The sequence below is a fragment of the Tauraco erythrolophus genome, chromosome Z (genome assembly GCF_009769465.1).
Source record: "Tauraco erythrolophus isolate bTauEry1 chromosome Z, bTauEry1.pri, whole genome shotgun sequence".
Lineage (NCBI taxonomy): Eukaryota > Metazoa > Chordata > Aves > Musophagiformes > Musophagidae > Tauraco > Tauraco erythrolophus.
In genome coordinates this window covers 36,666,058-36,690,594 of record NC_141496.1, presented here as the reverse complement: position 1 = coordinate 36,690,594, position 24,537 = coordinate 36,666,058, and the positions used below count along the sequence as shown (strand labels likewise).

The 24,537-nt window shown below is 39.1% G+C and overlaps 1 protein-coding gene across 1 annotated transcript in view; it reads left to right on the top strand.

Annotated features, from left to right (window-relative positions):
- ADGRV1 (adhesion G protein-coupled receptor V1) overlaps positions 1-24,537 on the top strand; it is a 306,160-nt gene that overhangs the window by 207,999 nt on the left and 73,624 nt on the right. Inside the window, exon 87 of the mRNA XM_086628926.1 lies at positions 23,425-23,582. Within this exon, the coding sequence (XP_086485052.1) occupies positions 23,425-23,582 (158 nt within the window). The remainder of the gene's footprint in view (positions 1-23,424; positions 23,583-24,537) is intronic.

Here is a 24,537-nt window from a genome sequence, read left to right as displayed (position 1 = left end):
TGTCTCTATCAATGCCACCAAGTAGCACTTCTTTTTTTTTCAAATTGTAGCTCAATGATGTGTGAAAGAGCTAACTGCCGAGAAAAAGCTCTTTTACTCCTCCCTTTGCTAATTTCCCCGTTGCTCAGCTGAAGAGGTGGAAGGCTATTTGAATAGGACTGGAAAAATTGGCAATGAAAAGTGTATCAGAGTAACTTGAATGAAAGAAGTGAAGAAATTGGTATTTGTGTAGGATGGATTTGAATGGTGGAAGAGCAGTCTATCTGGATATCTGTAAAGAAAAACGTGGAAGTTCTATAAATATCTGATACAATACCTTTACTAAGGAAAGTAATAAGATTGATCCCCTTTTACATATATGCATTAGTTCTCATGTCTTCTTTTAAAACGGAATAGCAAGTTATTTCAGATGCAGGCATCTGTAACTGCACCTCTGCTTAATTTCTGTGTATAGTGACCATTGGCTGAACATGTCATGAAACTTCAAAGTAGGGGCATTATCCGTGTGCAGCTAACTTGTGGAAGGGGCTTGGATAGGCATTTCCCATCTATCCTGTTTTTCACTTTTTATATTGTGGTAAAAATCTTACATGAATGGTTTTTCAGTGTTTGAAATGTACCTCTAAATCTCAAGTGTATTGTCTACCCTGGTTTCTAGGAACTGTGCTCTAAAATGTATATCCTTGCTTAAGAATTGTCATGATGGCTGAGGCATTAATGGGTTTTAGTGATAAGAGGCGGGTGTCAGCTCCTTTCAGCTGACTAATAACTGAAATTTGAATTAAGCTCTGAATTAGATGGTTTAAAATCACTCTAAAATTACATATGCTATCCTTCTATATTTTTGAGTTCTTATTTCATATAGAAAATTTTCCAATCCCTGTTTGAATTTACTGCAATCTCTGTCTAAATTATCTTCTAAGGACCTATAAATTCTACCACTTAGGTACATGCTGTTTTACAAAGGTATTTCCTTTTGTCATTTCTTATTACATTGAATGTCACCATGACTTCGTGTTGTGACATAAGTAGAGACCTCAGGATAACCTTTCTCTTCCGTTGGTTTTGGATTTTTTCTGCTATCCCATTTGATTGTCTCTTTCAGGGTTGTAAACCAAGCCCATAATCAGTGTTTCTTTACAGGAATTGTTAATGTTCTTGCACACTTTAACGCCTTTCTTCTCCTTTTGAGAAGAATTTTTCTTGTTGAGTAAGAAGAACTTAAGAACAAATGAGTTCACAAGACAAGAGTTCAGCTTCAAATCAAATTCCAAAGCTCACTGCAGCTCCCAGTCTTCAGACAGTTCAACATTTGCCATTGTCCTGGTGTACACTGCTAACCAGTCATGGCCTCATTTCTCAACAGCTTTTAGCCAAGGTTCTCAAAGTGAGTTTAATCTTAGCAATATATTTAAACCGAGTAATATGTTTCTAATAGGTCTCTTAAAGTACAAAGACACAGTTCACCTGGTAATCATGGAAAACTTTTGGAGGCAAATTGAAGCTGTAGATATTGGCAAAGACAGATGTGAAGTGCGGTTGAGAGGTGGAGAGAGGAATGTGAAGAATTACATGAAATCTAGCTCCCACCAGGTTCACCACGGTCTCTGTTGGTGGTTACTTTGAAGAACAATGTCAGCCGTATATGCCTCGCATGTATCTTTAGAGGGATTGCATCAGAGGGGATTTACAGACTGCAGACGATTCTTCTGGAAGCCAATGCAGGTATAGATATAAAACCTCAGACTTGAGAGTTTATGACTCTCAAGGTGAATGACTTGAGAGTAGCAACCTTTCAATCATCTCTTTCGGAGGAAGCTAGGTTTAGTTCATGACACATTATAACTCTTACACTTAAAAAACAAGGAAGGAAGCAAAAGAACTTCTAAAATGGACATCCTTGACACTAAAGTAGCTTTCTAATTTCTCATGTCAATCTAAAAATGTAATTGTCCACGCCTACATACAAGTGAAAATTTCAATACCCTTTGAAGTCAGTGGAACCACACCCATTTGCATGGTTTTGCCTTCACTCATCTGTTTCTGAGATTAGAAGCCAGAATTACTTAATTACAAGTATCAGTTTTTGTTCACAAACATGATTTTAAAGGTCGATTATGCTACAGTCACTGGACTTGTACCCAGGAGATTGTCCAGAGGTATGATAGATGTTAGAAAAAAAATGTGCTATTCTAAAATTGCTAGAATCACAGCTCAGTGGATCTTGAACTTTTAACTCACTTGGGTGGTTTTAAAACTCTTACCTACAATAACATTAAAGGTAATATCTTTATGTATCTTATAAACTTGAGAAGTACTGTTGCTGCAGCTTTAAGCTTTGAATCTGACTAGACCTTCTTGATACTGAACTCCCCTGAGAAGGCCAAAGGACTGTTTTTATGATATTATAAACTAAAACAAGTAGCCTTTGAAATGCAGAAAACTGGAAGTGATTAGACGTGACAGAATACAAATTTTAAAGTTTATAAACAAACATCTCCCTGTCCACGGTGTGCTTGCAAAAGCTGGTCAAGCTGGTTTTCAAGCATGGCTTTAGTCAAGCTTTAGCTTAGCTATTTTAATTGAAGCAAACTATACAGATTCCTCTAGTACCCAGAACATTTTTTCCAGTCATTTTGGAGACCTGGCTGTCTGCTCCTTGAGCTTTTAAGAGCTTTTTTCCCCTCTGACAATCCCTCCAGTTTCTGGAAATGTCTTTTTTATCAGGATCATTTATTAGCCCAAGGGAAGAACGATCTCCCCTCTACATCAAAAGGTCACACCTGATTCATTCATTTTCCTCTTTAAAATCCTCTGTGGCAAACAAACTGAGCACAGAAGAACTACAGTACTTTAAAATTATAGAAGTATCCTTGTATTTGGTTTCAGTGATAGTGACAGGATAACATCTAACAGCAGAAAAAGGCTAAACTAAATGTTATCACAAAAATGTTATTTTATCATATCATCTACCATGATGATATCTATAAGAAATAATGAAATATTGTCCAGCAAAATTTCTTTCTAGAAAAATACAAACACTTCTGTCTCCCATAGAGTCTAGCCCAAGACAGAGGTTTTTCCAGCAAAGTCACCGGATCTGTGACATCCAGGGGACGGAAGAACACAAGGCTATGGAAAGCTGGAAATTATGAACTTTTTTCTGTGACTAAGAGTTACAACTGCTTCTCTTATTCACACTGCAGTTTCTCTGAATCAAGCTTTTATACATAGGTATGGCACGGGGCACAAATTAATGTCCAGGAGCCATGGCCAACTTTATTTGGAAAAGAAACTTCACAGAAAATACGTTCCAGTACCAGATGCATAGCAATAGGTCTAGGGCACTTTGTGTATCCTCACATGAGAGGGAGTCATCGTCTGAATTTCAGACAAAACAAGAAATGCGGTTGCTGTCTCAATGCTCGATTTCCTTCAGCGAGTCATACCCTGCTGGGTTGTAACCCAAACTTGTGTTGAAATGGAAGCATGGAGATAACTTGTGCTCTGAGATACTAAGTCTTAATTGTGGGTTTATTTAACACCTGTGTGCTGAAAGCTGTTTGATGCACAAAAATAGAGATAGTGTACACTTCCAAAGATGCTCTCGTGTGGCGAAGCACCAATGCGAGTGGGGAAGTAGGGTTCACGTCGCTTGGAAGGGCAGGGAGCGAGTGGAAGGCTTGAAAGAATCGTGAACCTGTAAATGATTATGCCTTGCTTGTATATCTGGTGTTACATAGAATGCATAGAAGTCACATGTGATGAGAAATGTTTAAAGTCTTGCCAGGACTGGAATTTTGAACGATAGAGCTCACGAAAGATTCCTTAAGCAAATAACTTTTAACTCATAAGGATAAGTGGGAGAATGGGGACAGTTTAGGCTCAGGGCTCAACCTGAACAAAAACATAACACATAATAATTTGTGATGTATTGTCTAAGTACTTCTCCAAGGTTCACTTGTTTTGAAGCTATTTAAGGACAAAATCTTCCTGAAGCCCCTTTCCAAGCACTACTTTTCGTTAAGTTTTTTCAAGGGTTACAGCCCCTGCAACTTCTAATTATTTACTGGCTGCTCTTACAAGAGGACCCTGTGTAAACCTTAATTGTTTGTTACAAATGAAGTAATGCTTTCTCTCTAACCCAACACCTGCCAGGCTGGTGCGCTGACACATAACCCAGTCAGACAAAATACTGGACGCTGGTTTGGATCTCACGGAGTTTCATGACTCTTTCAGTTCTGGCACACACTCTGGGCATAGATCCCTGCCTTGCTAGCTGTTACCTGAAAGAGAGCCATGCTTTCTTAAACCCAAGGACTTGTGCCACTACCACTAAGAGGAATTTTTTAGCTTGAGTGAGCTAATTTCTGTCCAAGTACTGGGATGAAGTCTCTTATGTTCCCCTTCCCCTATTACTTTGAAAGTGCTGAATTTAAACCTGAGTCTTAGAACAATGTGCTTGAAACACCATACTTTTACAGGCTGGAATAGCTAAGAAAATAGCTAAGAATAGCCAGAAAAAGCATTCAGGGATTTTAATTGAACTGTCAGACATGCTAAGAGGAAGAGGTTTGTATGAGGAATGGGTATGGAATTCCCATCCTCTAATGCCTGATCCTTGCTTTATATTCTGTGCAGACTTGGAAGTGTCTCTCTGCGTGGTCCTCTCCCTCCAGTTTGTGCTCCCCGTTATCCCAGTTTTTCCACCTCTTTTCTCCTCAGTTCACTGGCAAATCTTCTAGGATTCCAAAGCTTTTCCAAATCGCTCTTGCTAGAGCTCAGCACAGAATGATGCTTGAACATCTGAATGTGAGGCCAAATGCTGCGTGAACCACTCAGCTGGAGCAGTGGGGATTAAAAAGTCTTGAGTTTTTCGCTGGCTGATTTATCGCCATTCTCTGTTTTGCCTTCTCGGCAGGGTAAATTAGCCCATGCTGAGCTCCGTGCTACTGCAGGAGAAATGTTTCTAATGAACCAGAGCTGCTTGGGTTATGCCTACACTGCACCACAATGTAGACATTCCCATATACATATATATATATACATATATATATATATATGTATATATGCATATGTATGTGTATATACTGGGCAAATTACCCCACTTCCCTGACCTATAGTAACAGTTAAGAAAGGACAAAGTTTGGCCTTTTGGTATTTTGTACTTGTGCTTTATTTTCTAAACTCCTCCATCATTTCAAACGAAGCTGCCTAATGTGCTACCCACTGCTAAGGATTATTTAAAAATATCTCACTGCTAAATGTGATGGCTTTAATTACCTTTTATTTATCCCTCATTACCAACATATGTTTTCAGTGGAGGAAAATAGTTGGGGGTGGGGGCAGGGGGTTGAGTGCTTTTTATATCTTCGCAAATATTTGCTGTTAATGCTAAGCAAATGTTAGCACATCAGAAACAGACATAATCACTGTGTTGTGCTTTTAAAGCATTAAAATAAAGAGAGATAAATTATGGCTGATTTGAGTGATGGAATTTTGAAAAGTGAGTAGAAAAAAATATTTGTTGTTTCCCAACCACTCTTCAATTCTGATGAATCAAGGTAGTTTTAAAGGGTTGCAAGAATAGGTTGTTATAGGTGAAAGTTGCACCCACTAACGACCTTGGGGCCTGATCCTTCAGACAGGTTCAGATGAGGGTATTTATGTGCCTAAGCAAAACTCCTGCGTAGTACTATGGCAGGAGTAAAAGAGAACAGCTGGAAGATGAAAGCTTACGTCCCCACCACTGACAGCTTTTAAAAGCTTCATATTTCCTTTCAGGTTGTGTAAGAAACTAGCAAGATAGTCCCTCCTACTTTATGGTCTTTAATTAGCAGAATACCACCTACTGCTACCAAAAAAACTCATTTCTTGGTTTGTCTGTTTTCAAACAGTTTAGAAAAGCCTTCATCTGATGTGCTAGAATACAGGAGGAAATGCTAAACTAAGCAATAGTGAGATCAACACCAGCAACTGGCTCCGACTACTTCATTGACACTGACATGTTCTTTATAATAAGTATAAACATCTAACCTCTTGTATTTCATCTTTCTAAAAAGGGTAGAAAAAAAAAAGTGTTGTTTTTTTTTTTTTTTAACTTCACCATAGCACAGTTCCGCAATAGGTTGATTTTGCGTTCACATTTTAGTTGCATGAAGTACATGGACATTGAGATAATTTAGTTGCAAGTGTTTGTGGAAGTGTTTTGGAAGGCAGACTCTCCTCTGTGCTACGTAACAGCACCAGTAGTTAAAAGCGTATCCCACCGAACTGTGCTAAGGTACGCCTGAGAAAAAGGAACGCAGCTTAAGCAAATTGATTTGTATTAGTAGTATTCAATTTAATTGTCAACGTGTCTTATACAGAATCAGTAAGTCCAACAGAGAGGCTGCAAAAGAAGCAGTTGTAGTGAATGTTTATCCTGGACATATATTAAGTTACAACAAAACATGCAGATTAAAAAAGTATACACACTAAATACTGTCTTGAGGTAGGAAAAAAACTTTTGCATGGCATTCTGTTATTCTTCATGTCAAAGGGCAGGACTGTGAACATGAGCCTTATTTATGCCTGACAGTTTGCACACAGAAACACCTCCCCTTTAAGGGAGTAAAATGCTACATTTATAGTAAAATCTTTTGGTTTGAAAAATGGTTAGAAAAAATAAGCTAATTAGGAGTGTCTACCCTAACAGCTAGAACAAGGAAAACATTTTCTTGCATGTGAAACGCTATAACAAGTATCAAATAGTAAAAAACCACAAAAAAAAACCCCATAATAATAGATCATTGTTTCAAAGCCATTGATACCGGCTGATACACGAGGAAGAAGCCTTAAATGTAAACAGGAGCAAGATAGTTAACTGAAATCAGACATACAACTTCTTATATAATTTTAAAACTGCAGTTTTAGCAAAAACCCTGCTCTAAGGGTTTTCAAGCAGGTTTCTACCAGCTTATTTTCCTGGTCAAATGCTGAAGGCTACGTCTTCTGGGACATCTGGGACGATCTGCCTGGGGACTCCAGAGCTTCCAGTGCCTTCGAAGCCTAAACTGTATTAATGCAGTGCTTCTGCTAGGCTCTTGCTACTTCTCTTTTGGTAATCAGTGCTTCCTTACTATTTACTTTCATAGGAGGGAAAAAAAGAAAAAAAAGAAAAAAAAATAGATATAAAGTTGTTCAGAGAAATTTCTAGAAGATGGTATAACAAGAGGACTGAAAAAGTAGGCCAAGTTCTGAAACAACAGCAAATGACATTTTGGGTCCTCATTATAGAAAAGCATTACTTAGGCATTTTATTTTTCCCCTTTTCCCAACTGTTTAGCTCTACAGTAACAGCAGCAGTAGGGAAAAAAAAACACAACAAGGAAATTGTTTTTTGCTTTGTTATGCAATAGGTCTGGTTTATTGACAGAGCTGTTGTTGCACACACTGACTCAAACTGAAAGATCCTGTTCTTTGCTGTTTCAAAACATCTTGGCACTTCTTCATACTTTGTTCACAGTGGACCTGATTTTCCCCACTGTTTTCTATTGCTGGTAATTACTTTGTGAGTACCTCCATTAATTAATATGGTGTTACTCATAATGAGTTTTGACATGTGAGTACAGGTGATAGGGTCAGATTTCTAGCAGCAATTCCCACTGATACTGAGTTGTCTTTCAGAAAAATTGTGAGGACAATCTATCCAAATTTCAACATGAACGAACAAGCCTTGGCTTGATTTCTGGCGATTCTAAGTTCCACCTCTTTCTGAGTTCACGTTTCTTAACCAAAATGGTCTATCTGTGTTTTCATTTCCTTTGCCCCTCCTTCTCCTCTTCATAGAATCATAGAATCATAGAATCATAGAATGGTTTGGGTTGGAAGGGACCTCAAAGATCATCTAGTTCCAACCCCCCTGCCATGGGCAGGGAAATCCTCCACTACACCAGGTTGCCCAAAGCCTCACCCAACCTGGCCTTGAACACCTCCAGGGATGGGGCAGCCACAACTTCTCTAGGCAACCTGTTCCAGTACCTCACCACCCTCAATGTAAAGAATTTCTTTCTTATATCTAACCTAAATCTGCCCTCTTTCAGTTTAAATCCATTGCCCCTTGTCCTATCACTACATGCCCTTGTAAAAAGTCCCTCTCCAGCTTTCCTGTAGGCCCCCTTTAGGTACTGGAAAGCTGCTATAAGATCACCGCGGAGCCTTCTCTTCTCCAGGCTGAACAGCCCCAACTCTCTCAGCCTGTCTTCATAACAGAGGTGCTCCAGCCCTTGTATCATCTTTGTGGCCCTCCTCTGGACTCGTTCCAGTAGCTCCATGTCCTTCTTGTGTTGGGGACTCCAGAGCTGAACACAGTATTCAAGGTGGGGTCTCACGAGAGCCGAGGGGCAGAATCACCTCCCTCGACCTGCTGGCCACGCTACTTTTGATACAGCCCAGGATACGGTTCGCTTTCTGGGCTGCCAACCGTATCCTGGGCTTCCTCTTACTCTCTTTCCTCTTTCTTTTGCTGCACAGAGGAAAGAAACTAAAAGAGAACCAAATAATGCTAAAGAATTGACTGCCACATTATTACTCTATAAAATCTGGAAAAACTATATTAAACACTTCACACTTCATTTGAAACTTACATCTAGTAAAAGAATTGATTTATCCATGTAGAATTATATATGAAATGAAATGTATGGGCCTGTTTCTGAGCTAATCTGCATGAGATATAAACTGATTTAAATTCATCAAACACAAATGCATCTTTCATTTCCGTTCATACCAAACAATATCCACAGCAGAAGTATGGGCAGTAAGATATTTCTTGGGGTGTTCGTTTTCACATCGTCCTGGTGAGGTGGGCAGAGGCCAAGCACAGCACTGGATCGAGGGTGGTCAGTCGAGCTGTGTTGTGCTTTGGGCAGTAGTATTTGATTACGGAAGTCTCAAGATGTACTTATACAAGCGAGTAGCATTTCAATTCTGCACTAGGCTCTTTGGAGCAGCTTTCATGGTTCGTCTGAGATTTGCTTGCTTTGACCCATAAGCAGATGCTGTTTGGTGTTCCTGAGAAAATCCTCTATTTCCTTTTGAGGAAAAGTGATTAAACAAAAGCAAAAGTAATATCATGGTGTAAACTTTGAGCTGCAGCTATAAGGAAAGCACTTGTCTCTGAAATTTATTCCCAGAATAATTCCATAGGTATATACAACTTTTCTCAATCCACTATTTTGCTGAAATTATAGGGTGAAAGTGTTTTTTCCCTAGTTCCAGTTCTAGTGCCCCATCTCTTACGTAAGTAGAACAAATTGAAGCAGGAATCTTTTACATTTTGATGTCAAAATCTCTGTCATTGTCACCATGGATCAAGAGCATATCTAAATGTAGGGTAACCTGTGAAACAGCTGGTGGAACATCGTGGCCATGGGTTTACGAAGGACTTGCACAACGTACGGAGAATAAGATTTCTTGCAAAGGTGCGCAAAAGTGTAAGATGAACTTGTAGCCCCAACCAGACAGTCCTTTGGGGGCAGAGGCTTCGTGTTTGCACAAGGGCTGTTCCGTCTTTGCTGGGTGCCCTATCTGACCCGGGGAGCTGCGCTGGCTTCAGGACGCTCAGCTGCAAGCAGCAGCTTATCTCAAAGTCTGTTTCTGCGGCATGTCAATGCTGGCTAACAAAGCACAGCCTTGTAAAGCCCAGTTAATAAACAACTGGCGGAGCCAGTAACACTCAACCTTCAACAAGCCCCAGTTTGTCATCCCAGGGATCATAAACGTGGAAGCGGTGCCAACCGTGCCCTTGCTGGAGGCGGCTGTGTGCTCCGGGACCGTCACTGGAGCTGTGGGACGTCTGTGGGACATGGCTTGGGCTTTGTCCTCGGCCAAGAGCCGAGCTGTCCAGACAGCATCGCTGGCAACTGGAAATCAGCCTTTCTGCTGTCCGGGAGAGGCAGATGCGATGCTTTAGATAAGGGTCACGGGGGTGCAGGCTCACCACTCTGCACACTCACAAATTTAGTTTTTTTCAGACCTCTTGTGAGGACAGAAACCGGTACTTCCTCCAGTAACGCCGAGCTTCCGCTCTGGGCGATATCCTGCACACACTGTACCGAGAGCTGCGGCTGTTTGCAAAGCAGGAGGAGGGGGGAAACCACCCTGAAAACCCCAAACAAACAAAACTGCGCGTTGCAAAAGCCTCTGTTAACATCCAGGGCTGGCGATTCTCTGGCTGCATTGTTTGGAGGTGAGAATTGAGGCGAGGTTTTAAGAAAACCTTACTAATATCACCAAGAGTTGCCAGCGGTTCGCTTATCGGCAAGAACATTTGTTTATATTAGCGTTCTTCGCTTATCAGTAACAGCACTGGCATGTGCTTATGGTAGATGTTCAGCAAACATTGTATTGTTTAAGTTAAAACAAGAGAGGAATTTTTATAAATGCTGGTGCATTTTGTTACATTTCTGATTTATTTCATCTGACATTTTCTTAGCTTTTTTAAACGTACTTAGTGGTAGAAAGCCTACTTATTTTCAGCAAATTTACTTGGTAAATTAGAGAAAGGATTTCTTTCGGATCTAGAAGCAACAGGCACTGCCATTTAAATAGCTTCAGATACATCTCATGCAGATACAAATGTAATATTTACAACTGCTCTGTCTGTCACTTTGAATTTCAGAGATGCTTTGCACACAACAGATTATTCTTTGGGACTGGAACCCACTAATATTAGGAAACTTTTTCCTTCGTAAAATGTAACTCCAGCAGATTGACAGTTTTTAAAAAAAAATCTGTAATCATCATACACCTTTTACTTTCAATACAGTCACAATTTAGGATGCAATTGCTTGCATTTCAGATGCAATTCTCTCAGCTGCCTGCATTACTTTTACGGAAAGAAACAAGCAAAATATTTCTAGTAAGAGCACATACATGTGTAAATACCACTTTAAAATCTTTAACTTAGAAATTTCCAGTGTCTATCGAATACATTTCCAACATTTTTTCTAATAAAACCAGAATTTGAGCTATTTTATAATGCTGTACTGCAATTCGATTTAAGAAAATCACAGTTCAGTGTGAAATTTCATACAGCCCATGTAGTTTGGCCCACATGGGTTAACCATGAAGTTTGTTTGCAAGTCACTAAAAAAAAAAAAAGTGGCAGGGATTTTCCAAAAACTATTGGCAACCACATCCTGCCAGGGCGATGTCGGTGGGATGTGGGCCCTGTCATAACTCTTTGAAGACTCCAGTTACACTCTTTGACTCATTATAAACCAGTGCTATACCATAAGACTGTTTATTGGAGTTACCTGATGCAAATACAAAGCAAATAACTCTCTCCTGGTTATTTTGAGCTACACTCTTGTTGTAAAGCAGACAAAAAATAATTAAAAATATTTATTTCCTGAGAGGAACCTCTTGCTAAAAGAAGCACTTGCATATCCGAGAGTCATCAAAATGTGAAGCCATGCCACATTTCAGCCAGCCTCCGCTGCTTGAACAACCTCTCTGGCCTGCCAAGTGTAATTTGGAGTACCCCGGGGCAGCTGTGATTTGTGCTGACCAGTGTAAAATTGTTCTTCCTGCTCAGTCCTGTAGAAATTATGAGCCTGGTTGGAGGGAAAGCCCTTGCTCAGTGTGGTCAGACGAAGGTTTCTGAAGCACTGAATCATGAAATGGGACATATTGTGTCTTCCTGAGTCACGATAACTGCTGTGTTTGCCTGCCAGTGTTTGATTTACTCAAGCCACGTCATTTCGTCTTTTAAAACTCAATGTGGATCCAAGGTTATTACGAGTAATGAGCTAGTTAGAAATGCAGAGTGCATCTGACCATTAATGCTCAGCTTCAGTGCTGCTGCCATGGCTTTCTGAGTCTTATTTTTTCAAGGCTTCCATGGCCTTGTGTAGTGATGCTGGAAGCCAGATGTTTGTTTTTATCAAATCATGTTTTTACACTTTTTGGTGAGGGATGCATGGCAGCGAGAAAAAGAATGTTATTGTCATAAACATTATCATCATTAGCGTCATCATAATTACATAATAATTATGTATTTTTTAAAGAATGGAAAGTGTTGTTTCCTTTTAATGCAGGTCATTATGCAGCTGCAGTACATTATTTTATTATGACTTCTTTTATGTAGTGGCTGGAGTTTCCTGCTTCAGACAAAGATGCTCAAACGCTGCTCTCCATTGCTGAAACAGCACAGACATAAGCATTCTCTTTTGCTGCCTGGGAAATTATGACATCCAAATTGCAAAACCATCGGTTTATGTTTAGGCCTTCACTTACATTTTTTCTTATTGTAACTACTGAAATATGACCATCACAGGGTGAACTTAGTGTAATGAATCAGTATTTCAATATACTTCATTAGCTGATTTTAATTTACATTTACACACTGTAATAAGACTAAGGAGATACATTCTCCTAATCATCACTGGGTTTTCTGTAGAAGTTTGATCTTACCCCTGTAAGTCAAGAGAAAGGAAAAAAACAATATTAGCATATCAGTAATTAATTATCATATTACCTAAGACCAACCTGAAACCCTGTGAAGGGGCCTGCTTCTCTCCAACAGTTAAGTATGCACCATCACCCAAAATCAGCAATTTCACTAGGCCTCTAGAATGGAGAAGGTTACCACTTGTCACTTTTGAAAATGTTTTAAATTGTAAAATGGCACCTCAAATTCGAAACGTTTGTGCCAAATAAAAGAGTTCCAAGGACTGATACCTAGCCTGAAGGTTAAGTGACACAGACTGGTTATCATTCACATTTGTTTGAATTCTCCTCTGCAGCCAGAACTACATAGCATTTGGTCCTCTGTCTGCTCTGTTCTCTGCAAAGAGTCTTCGTAGCCTTAAAATGTATTGCTTTGTGTGTTCTTCTTTTTTTCAATTCAGAGTATTTGAAACGACTTGAGAGCTGGACTGGCAGCAACCAGGGGAGTATTTTTATAACACGAAACTGAGGATATGTGTGGAGTGCCCACGTAGGTGGCACATGGGCATTTTTGAGAGCCTGTATTGCGTCTGGCTGAGGTGGAGTTAATTTTCCCTGTAGCAGCCCTCATATTGCTGTGCTGTGTATGGGAAGGTAGAAAGGTGTTGATAACACACCAGCATTTTGGCTGCTGCTGAGCAGTGCCTGCACACCACCAAGGCTGACTCTCCAACATTCCCCCCTCACCAACAGGCTGGGGATGGGCAAGATCTTGGGAGGACACATAGCCAGGATAGCTGACCCAAACTGACCAAAGGGATATTTCATACCATATGACATCTGCTCAGCAATAAAAGCTAAGAGAAAGGAGGAGGAGTGGGGGCATTCATCATTATGATGTTTGTCTTCCAGAGCAACTACTATGTGTACTAAAGCCCTGCTTCCCATGAATTAGCTGATGGGAAGTAGAGAATAAATCTTTTGTTTTCCTTTGTGTCCATGTCCAGCCTTTGCTTTTGTTTTATTAAACTGCCTTACCCACGAGATTTTTCCATCTTATTTTTCCCCCCTCTCCACATCTTGCTGAGGACGGGGGTGACAGAGCGGCTTGGTGGTCACCAGGCGTCCAGCCAAGGCCCACCCATCACACAGCCCTAAAGCCTGGAGTAGGGTTGAAGTAGCATTGATAGACTGTAGAGGATGGAAGAAGTCAAATCTGATGTAGTTTCATCAGCCTCTGCCTGGACATTGTTTTGGAAATACCTTGGTGAAGTGATGCAAAACAGACTTAGGCATTTTGGATAGTAAAAGGTTCCATTCTGTACCATAGATCCCTAGATCTTCATTTGCCAGTGTGGATATCGCCCACTAAGTCAGTACTGATCAAGGACAGGAAACTTTCCTAGAACCTTGTTCTTCCTTTTCACTTACCTGAGCTGACATATTGTGCCAACGTTGGAGTTGAAAAATGTTATTTCAAGCTATATTTACATGTAAATGCATCCTTAGAGACAGAGAGACCTGAAGGTCTAAGCACTGTCCTGGCAGCTGTAATTCCCTGTATTGTACTTTTTGACCTGGTAGTAACATCCTCAAAAGCCTCATAAAAATTATTTTACATCACTAAGTTTTCTTTCTATGCTGCAAATGGGAAATCGTAATCTTTATAGCCTATACTTAATATAAGTATAGATGACAGAGGCATTACTCAATGCTATCGTTTGCATGACATGTTATTCCTCAGAGCACACCTGAAACCAGTGGTTGCTGTCCAAAGCCTTAAGAAAAAAAAAGGTAATGCTTGGGATGCTTCTATGCCTACTGTATCGCAATGCGCTTTGCCCTTTGAAAAAGAAAAATAAAATACAAAAATGTTTGCTGGTGGGTTATTTTGGAATTCTCTTGTTTGTGTCTTATGCATATCTTTAGAGAGAGGGATTATCTAACCAGTAGCAGCATGCAAGATGTATCGGCAGTGAAAATAAAGTTTTTTGTTAATGTAATTTTGGGTACTGGATAAAGTAACACTACGTTGTTAGACTGGAGCTATACATGTGGTTTTCATCCTTGGGCATTAGAAGGATTAGTTTTCCTATTATGCACTTTGGATTGTGTAATATTTTAGCTGATTATGAATATAAATGAGCTTCCTTATCATCAGAGGCATTGACAGGCAACATCCTAATAAAGTAGCAAGTAGGATGTAAATAAAATACATGCTAGGAATGTTCTCTGGATATGTGCAGCTATCGTGTGCATGTGTGTAGTTGACAGTTATTGATAACGAAAGGAAGGGAAGGGTAAAGGGAGAAAGGAAGGAGAAAAAGGAAGGCAGAATGGAAAGGTAAGGTGAGTCAAGGAAAGCAAAGGAGTAGAATTAAGAAATAATCTACAGAGGAAAAAAGAAAGCTCAGCGGACCTTCTCAGTTTCCTATTTTGGGCTTGACTCTGTGGATTGCCTAGGAAATGTTTAACAAGTATTCACAAGAAGAGGAAGCTCTGTCTACATGAGAACTGAACCCCAGGGGCTTCATTGGAAAGAACATTTCAAACACAGAAGTAAGAACTGCCTAACATCTTTCATTGTATGCATGTGTTTTAGGTATTTTTATATTTTTTTCCCCAAGCGTTAATTTCAGGGTTTGAAAGTACCTTGCTAGTTTGTGTCTGGATCCTCTTTTAAGTGACCTAGCCCTGATCCTGTGGCTATGCTAAATACAGCTAATCCCTTCTGTGACTACTGTGACAGTCATCAGCCAATCTGGGTATAGTTTAGGCCCCTTGGCTTCTGTTTTCCAGCAAGAAAAATGTATTACAACATGAAGAAAGTATTCTGCTTGTGCTTTTTGCCTACTCGCAGATTACCAGTTCCTTTGACGACTTGTAGTTTGCCAATACTTGTCCTTTCTCTTTAGAAAACAAAACAAAACAAAACAAAACAAAGCCAAACAAACTCAAACAGAACAAAACAAATCAAAACAGGGTTGTTTTTTTTTAATCTGTTCAGAGTGGAACACATTTATAAGACCTCTGGTAGCCTTCACGGCCCTACTGTGAACTTTATTCATTCTACTGGTGTTTTTTGAAATATGCCAAAACCAGACACAGCTTGCCACTGAGATTTTTGTAGGACTGACTAGAGCGGAACAGTTACTACATATATATTGCAACATATACTGCTGTTCATACATCCAAGTGTGACATTTACCTCTTTGGAACAGCATAAAGTTACAACTCATGTTCTGCTTAATGTGATCCACGGTAATTTCCAGATTCTTTTTTTGCAGAATTAAGAACAAGACAATGAATGTGGTAGGTGTGTAGTAGGTTTTACATTTGCCTCCCTTATATTGCATCCCACTGTGTAATTCAAATACTGTCAAAAGTCTCTGAGTGCGTTTATAAATCAAACCTCTAACCTCATGCAAGAATGAATTCAAGTTTATCTGATGCAGTCTGCTGTCCAGAAAAGCACCTTGATTTTTGCTTTTTAATTCTTCATGAGCTGAATGTTTTATCATGTCTTATATTTGTTCTGTGTCCGACCTTTGGAGCAATGTTAGTACATGTCTAGACATCTCAAATGTCCCTAGATATTCCAAGACATATTGAAAAGGACTGTCAACAGACTAACTATGGTCTCAGGTGAATTTTTCAGAATCTTAGATGAAAATTCTCAAGGAATCATGACTTTGAAATGTCCTTCAAATATTGTTCAGCACCTTCTTTCCTTACTGGTGGACTGGAAAATCTGATGTTTGCCTCATCTAATGCAAGCCTGGGATAAAGGCGTTTCCATTCAAATTTACCACAGCACAAATCTGGGAAAGAAGTACATTGAATGTTGGTTATAATTCATAATGCCATTGACATGTGAGGTCTGTTCTGAAAAAGTAGTATGGTATTCAGTGGGGACATGGGGAAAGAATTGTATCTTGCCAAGAATAATTACCTATGGAAAAACACGATGAGGAGTAACTGGCCATTTACTAGTTCTTCGCAAAAAGATCTCATGCGTATCATGGGTGATAAACTGAGCCTGAGCCAACAACTTTGTGCTACGGACAAAAGGCAGGCATGGTATTGGCCTATATAGAAAGCAACTTAGTCTTAAGGACACATAAAATCCTTCTGCTATAGACATGTACTGAGATGAAAAGCTGTCAAAGGTGCTGGACCCTATAATTTAAGAAATACTTCAGTGAAGTGGTGTAATCAATGAGACTGGCAAAAGTCTTAAATATAAAATATGCTCACAGAGATGAAAGATCTAGGACTGTTAAGTTAAAAGAAGACCAGAGGGGAAAATTGTAGCAATTTGCAGGTAAATAAATGTTGCAGCAAGCAGGGAAATATCTGTTTCCCACATCCATGGTGGCAATGCCAAGACATAACATGCATACACCACACCAAGAAAAAGTTAAGTTTAACACTGGGGAATGGTCTCTAGAGCTAAGTTCTGTGAAGCACTGAAACAAGTTTCTTGGAGAGGTTGTGTATTCTTTATCAGCCTAGACAGACATCTGACAGTAATGATGCAGGGTGTGGTGTAGAGGAAAGCTTTTTTATGGAGAGAAAAGCTTTTGTGTTCTCAGCCATGGTACGATTTCCTTTATCAAAAGCTTCACAAGGACAGTGAGTCATTTCTGATGATACTTCAAAAATATTTTCAAATTCTCACTCGCGTTAAACCATCCTGTAGCTGTATCTGCAATACCATCGCAGGCCAATGCTTGCTGCAATGTTATGTACCAAGGTGACATCTCTTATACATGCAGTTGTTTTTTGGCTGGATTGCAAACTTCCTATCTGTTCAGTAAAGCTCAGACAAAAGTCCAGGTAAATGCTACACCACCTTCCATTGCCCAAGGCAGCCATAAAACGTATCAGATTGGGCTACTGTCTTCAATTCAGTCTTCCACTGAGTTTTAAAATGTGTTAAGTGTGTGTTTTCAGGTTGTTATATGATCTGTTGCTAGCATATCTAGAAGACTGCATGAAATGGAATGAAGATGATGGATCTAAACCCGTGTGCCTTTGACACTGTGACTTTTTGTATAATCTTGTAGAAATCTTTAGAATCTTATCTACTCTAGACATAGACATTTCTCTGGTGTGAATGTGACTTGAATTTCCTCAGGATCTAGTGACTATCATCTCGAATGTCACCCATTTTAAGCTTAGTATACTCTTTCTGGTTGGTTTTTCTTTCACATCGGTTCATATAAACATAAGCTTATCGTTGTTGTTTTTTTTAAAAAAAATACTTAGGACAAAATTGTTTGCATGTTTATTTCTCTGTCAGTGAAGTGGAAAACAAAACACAGCACAAACATTAATCTTATTGCTTATGTATTATGGAAAATTACTATTGTCACACTATAAAACAAAGAATAGTCAACAGTATAATCTGTTCAGGTTGAGAATTCATCAGATTCAAGAGGTTTTGACATTCCAAAAGGCGACAGGGTGATCTGCTCTGAGGATATGCCCACTACTGACTTGGTCTCAAACAGTTGCAAAAAAAGGTATTTTCCTGCATGCAGTTTTAAAGTAAACAAGAATTATTTTTTGTTTGCTTTAAAATGCTCTGCTTTAATCCATTGATTAACTGCATTTATTCCTCCATCGCAGTCCATAAAACGTCAACAATCCTGAATTGCACATCCGTGGATCGGGGCCTCTAGCTTGGTGCTAAAGGAAATAAAATACTACAGCGTTACCAAACTACTTACTGCTTTGGGTTTGTACCTCACCGCCAAAAGGTGCAAAGGTATTTGATAAAAAGAACAACACTATTCCAAAACAAGCAGAATGTTGGAAGAAGGGAGCAGAGGGAGCAGCATAAACGCCTATAAGAATTATTGTACTGGATATAGTCCCACACAGGAGCAATTTATGAGCTGAAATTGCAAACAAACATATAGCAGAGAACCAAGTTTATTGGGGATTCTGAGATACAATGCAAGACAGCACATCATCTCAGAGGTTGTGTGTTGCTTAGATACAGGTCATACACAATTTGCTGCAGATAATTTGTCAGATTAGCAACTTCTTAGCAAGTAATTATTGGCTAAAAATGTTTCCATTGTCTGGCCTGCTCTGCACTTAGTAGGAAATTGTTGAGCATGTTCTAAGAAGAAATATCAAGTGCCAACTCAAAAGTAATGTAGCCATCTTCCACAACAAAGCCAAAATGTGGAGCAGAGCAAGTTGCTTTTTAAGAAAGCTAAGAATGTGTTAACATCTGGAAGTATGTGCAGATTATAACCCAATTTGCCTATTTTCAATTTTTAGCATAGTCTCATCTACTTTATGAAGAATGAGTAAGTGACCCAAGCTTTGCCTTTTGTTAGGTTATTATAACTACTCAGATTTCATTCTCTAAATGGAGGTAATGAAATACAAATATTAGTGAAAATTCATGTGTCTGACCTTTGCCTTTTATTCCTGATGTAACATGGGCAATATGAGCGAACTCACATGGTGCCACAATTCCCTGTTATCTGTTCCAGGCTGACCACCAACCAGCTGTTCCTGAAGCAAGGCAGAAGATCAAGAGTTGTCAAGCTTTGTACTTAGGATTAAATAATGAATGAAAATAAGAATAAATAGTAAACTAAAAAAATATTGATGACAATAGTAATAATAATAATCTAGGTCTGGCTCAGGAGGGAAACTTACATGGCAAGTAAAAGTCAAAAGGTTAGCTACCTGCTGACAAAACTAAATGAGAACACCAGGTATTTGATAGACAACAACACTTCCTGTTTTTCGTCAAACTTAACTTTCCATAGTTTCAAGATACATTTAAAGGAGATTGTCCTTAGAATACCAAGACATGGCAATAATGGAATAAAACTGTCTTTAACATATTGAGCTATTTTAAATCTTTCTTTCTTAGAAGGGAACAAAATACGTCAGTCCTTTCATTGATTACCTTCCTGATTGTTTTTAAATAGTCATTATTTCCTTAGCAATGTTGCTTTGGTCTTTTTCTTTTTTTTTTCTTTTTCTTTTTCTTTTTTCTTTTTTTCTTTTTTTCCTTTTCCTTTCTCTTTTCTTTTTTCTTTTCTTTTTTCTTTTTCTTTTTTCTTTTTCTTTTCTTTTTTCTTTAATTGTGCTAACAAATAGTTCCAGTATACATCTTCTCAGTTGTTTTCTCTTTTTCCTTTAAAAGTACTAGAAAAATAAAAGAGGGTCTTCCATATCTTATGTAGCTGGAATACCCCTCCAGGTTTTAGGAAAAGTTAAGAGATCACAGAAGACTTTACAAAGACACTTAAAGGGTCAGATAAACATGCTTCACCCTCTTGAGAAGAAAGCAAGCCTAGCAATCTCTTTTTTTATAGGTTAGAAGGGGAAAAAAAAAAAAAGCAAAACCAAAGTAAAGCCTTGATTCTGGCTGGCCAGAAAGTAATTTTAATCAATGAATTGGTTTAAGTGTATTATGATTTTCTGATATTGTGTCTTTTCCAAAGGGAAGATGATGTTGTCTGTTAATTAGTATGTCTTAATCTCTCTCTGTTTGTTGTATAGAAAAGTGTTGATTTAGATTGAGTGAACATCTGCAGTAGCTCTCAAGACAGAAAAAGTCTTATATATTAAAGCTGTTTCTCATTATTCTAGTCTTGGTAAAAAAATATCTGAAGTTAGTCTCTTGTTGCTTTGTAGTGAAGGAAAAACCCAATGTAGTTTCTGGTTTTGGTTTGTTTTTTGTTTTTTTTTTTTCGGTTCTAAAATGATCAACAAATCATCACATACTAGTATGGAATTATACCTTGGAGAAAACACATCCTAAAAACAATTGTTGCTGAAATTATTTCTAGCCTCTGTTGTAGAATTGTAACAGATACAGACCTACACAGGGCTTTGGATAATGTGTTTAATGTTCTCATTCAGCTAGTGTTGGGGAAGTTTTCTGGCTGCTACATGGGCTGAATAGAAAGCACCTGTGCCTCATCAAGACAGGTGCTGTGAGTCACGTTGGTCAGCTGGAAACCACGTGACCCATGGGTGATTTAAAGGCAGGGCACTCCCCTCAGGGAGTGGGGCAGTTCCTTCCTGGAGATTGGAGAGGTAGGAGCCTCTGGAGAGCAGTGAGTTGAAGCTCTCTGTTGGAAGCCTTTGGTTGTGATAAGGACCTTTAGAGTGTGATAAAGAGCCTTCTTGTATATGAGCGGAATCACGACGGCCTTTTGGGTTGTGATTCCTGAAGATGAGATACCAGTGGTCCGCGACAAGCTAGTAGCAGTGTTTTTGGGAGTTTTTTGCTATTACTCAGATTCAAAACAAACAAGATAAAAACCTTATAGTTACACACCCAAGAAATACAAAAATAGCTTCATTGTGCACAGTGACTCTGTCTTTCATGGATTAAAGACTTACTTTACAAAGTCTAGTGCCTGTTTCAAAAAAAAAAAAAAAAGAGTTTACTTTAAGGCTATACTGCAAGAGACAATGCTTTTCTTTAGTGTAGTTCATTCCAGTTTCCACATCAGAATTTCTAGGCCTTTTTCTGTAGAACAGTTGTGTCTTGGAACACCAACTTAGTTATGTTTTGAGACTTTTTTGTTCTATTCCCATCCAATCCTGGGAAACAAGACACAGTAGTTCCATGTGACAAATGTGTCATGGTAATGGAATAATAAATGTGTGCCCCTACTGTCAAGCATAATAAATATTTTCAGTTGCTCCCTATAATGTTATCCAATATGATTTCCATCATAAAAGATATCTTTCAACATATGTCGTGACACTACTATATGTGAGTAAAACTTACAGAAAGCAGTGGTCATCATTGAATTGCTCACCATTGCTTTGAATTAAAAAATCCAAAGTAAGCTTTGTAGCTTAATACAGCTTTGTGTATTTCTTGAGTACAGAACTTCTCAGTGTCTTTTTTAGGGGAAGTGCCTAGGGGTAGTAAAAGTGATCCATCTCTATGGGTGTTCATTTATATGCAGCTGTTGTTAGCTGAATATAAAGGAGTGTTCACAGAAAGCTTTCAAGACATTCAGATAGTTTTTTAAGAGTATATATGGTCTCAAAAAAAAAAAAAGAAAAAAATCACAAGATCAGAACATAAATCTGATTTTATCGAAAACTATACTTGTGCCAAGATTCTTGGCTTCAGTATAATCATTAAAAGCAGCATAGGTTATGGTAATGTTCCTTCATGTCTTTCTTACTGCTAATTGGACCCACTCAAGAATACATTTGGGGAACAAAAATAACTTTCATACCCAAGAAATATTAAAAATTTGAAGGATGAAATGGATCAGATGTTGCATCCATAAAACAACCCTGTTGACAGCAGGTCAAGGGAGGTGATGTCCCTCCCTTCCCCTCTGCTCAGCACTCATGAGGTCACACCTGGAGCACTGAGTCCAGTTCTGGGTTTCACAGTACAAAAGAGACATGGACAGACTGTACAAAGTCCAACGAAGGGCCATCAAGATGAGTAAGGGACTGGAGCATCTCTCCTGTGAGGAAGGGTGAGAGAGCTGGGACTGTTCAGCCGGGAGAAGAGAAGGATCAGGGGAATCAGGAAACACCTTTTCACCTTGAGAGTGACTGAGCGCTGGCACACGTTGCCCAAAGAGGTCGTGGAGTCTCCATCCTTGGAGATATTAAAAAAACCATGTAAATACAGCCCTGGGCAATCAGCTCTATGTGTCCATACTTGAGCAGGGAGGCTGGACAAGATGACCTTCAGCAATGCCTTCCTATCTCAGACATTCTGTGATTCTGTGAAATTGCAATAGAGAGTTCTTACCTTTCCTATTTCTTACTTACTTGCTCAGTGATGTATTCAGGTGGTATATCAGCTTGGTGTCTGACTGACCCTGTACCTTCTCAAGAGATCATAGGAGGTATCTAGATTCTACTGGAAATTATTTTAGTATTTGCTGAGTGTACCTGACTGATGCTCCGGAAGAGCTGACACAGAATGCAATCTTGACTTACTGGGCAGAGTACATGTGTCCACCTAAGCAAACCTAGAAGGTATACCAGGTATACCAGTGAGACATGTAGCCAGGCCCTTCTCAGATGTATAGTATACCAGCATTGACTCTAAGCTCATTTAGCAGAGCTGACCTGACAAACAGAAGGGCTGGGTAAGTTACACCCTCTGAGTAGGGATAACAGTGACCACATACTCTCTAGACATACTGACTCCCGAGCTGTCCCTTGGGCTTGGCCTTTGTGCGTCATCTCTGGAGTAGGTCAGTGGCTGTAAAGCACATACTGATCTCTGGGGAGTTCACAGAAAACCCTGATCTCTCATACCGTCAAGAGTGCTCTTTAGCTATGATCTCCATATCCTTGAAGTCATCATCTTATATGTGTAATTTGACTCTTTTTCAGGAATAACTCGTGTTCATGTCACGTCTTTATAAATAATTACAACTTTAATAAATGGAAAGGGTAAAGAGAGACAGGACAATTTTTAAAAAAAAGTGGGAGGCAGTGAGCATTTGGATTCAGTGTGCAAATGACATATAATTTCCAGCAACTTGAGGAGGAATAGTTATCTTGCCTTTAAGACTTCTTCATTTATTTTAAAAATATATTTCTCAAAATTTAATTTGTGGTTTCAAGACCTAAATATAGAAAATTACATAATGCCCTTCTAGACTTTGGTGACTAAGAGTGATCACATTAAATGAATATAGCGTGCATGGAGTTTGCTAAAATATGATTTATTCCATTGCAACAGTTTAAATCTCTCCAACATTGGTCAGGCTAAAATATACCATGCACACTTTTAAGGTGCAAATGTTGTCTTTCTTAAGACAGATGAAGAGATAAGAACCAAGAGAACCAAATGCATCCTATTAAGGTTACTCTGGGAACAGAGTTAAAGAATTTGTGGTTTGTAAAGCACATCCTTCTTCAAATACATTTTTTTGACATTTCACTCATGACCATTCAGGATATCTCTTACGTTTATCAACAGCTTTTTTTTTTTCTTTTTTTTCTCATCAGGTGCTTCATTCCAAATGCCTACGCTGCTCTCTTCACTGCTGCTCTGGTGCCATTGATGTGTTTGGTAGTGGTTTTTGTGGTGTTCATCCACGCCTACCAGGTGACCCCACAATGGAAAGCGTATGACGATATCTTCAGAGGAAGAACAAATGCTGCAGGTACGATTTGTTGCCTACCCCTATGCAAACCAGTTGGACTTTCAGAACGGTACTGACTGTTCTCACCAGTTCAGAAAACCCCACTAGAAACCACAGTTCAATACATACCCACGCACTTGTTTGAGATTAAGCATGCTAGTGGTCCCTTTGAAGTCTGCAAAAGCACTTTAATGATGAAAGTTATGCAGACGCTTAACTGTCTTAGGAGGATAAAAAGGTGTTGAACCTAAACCAATAAATTAGTATCACTTGTTATGTCTGTGTGCAGGGCAACGATAAGGTGTGAACCTACGCTGTGGTCCTCTGCTCGGCCCCAGGTGATGGGCACAGCTCCCAGCCCTCGTGTTTTGCAGTATATTTGGTGGCTGGACAATCGTGCACAGGCTGCGTGTTGGAGCATTTGTAGTTAACGCCTCTGTTTTGACATTTCCTCACGCTACTCGCAACTGAAACGTGCTCGAAAGAAAAGATCTGTCTCGTGCAAAACAGGAAGTATCAGTCGGTCTCCTCTGTCAGAACAATTTCAAATACAATAATGTTCCCAAAATAAAGTTGCAGCAGTTTAGAACAATGCTGTAATAATAGGACACGCTGTGGGAAGCTTAGAATAAGCTTTTTTGTTTTCATGGCGTTTTTGGAAAAAAAAAATCTGAGTTTTATAAACAAGCGCAAATATACAGATTTTTAATAGAAGTGTGTCTGTTTTCTCCCTAACTGCATGAAGCCAGTTAGATTTTATAAACTTGTGAAAGAATCTTGAATCATTTTTTGAATTCATTACATAAATATCATCTGAACTTCAAAGGGACAGTGGATTATTAAAAAATTCCGTTGAGTAGTCCAGTCGTTGTAACCGTTCAGATTTATAAAGAGTAGCTGTCTTGTTCAGATGCTCAAATTTCCAGTGACAGTTGTATTATGAAATGAGGGGTCGTGGTTTTTTGAACATTCGGGT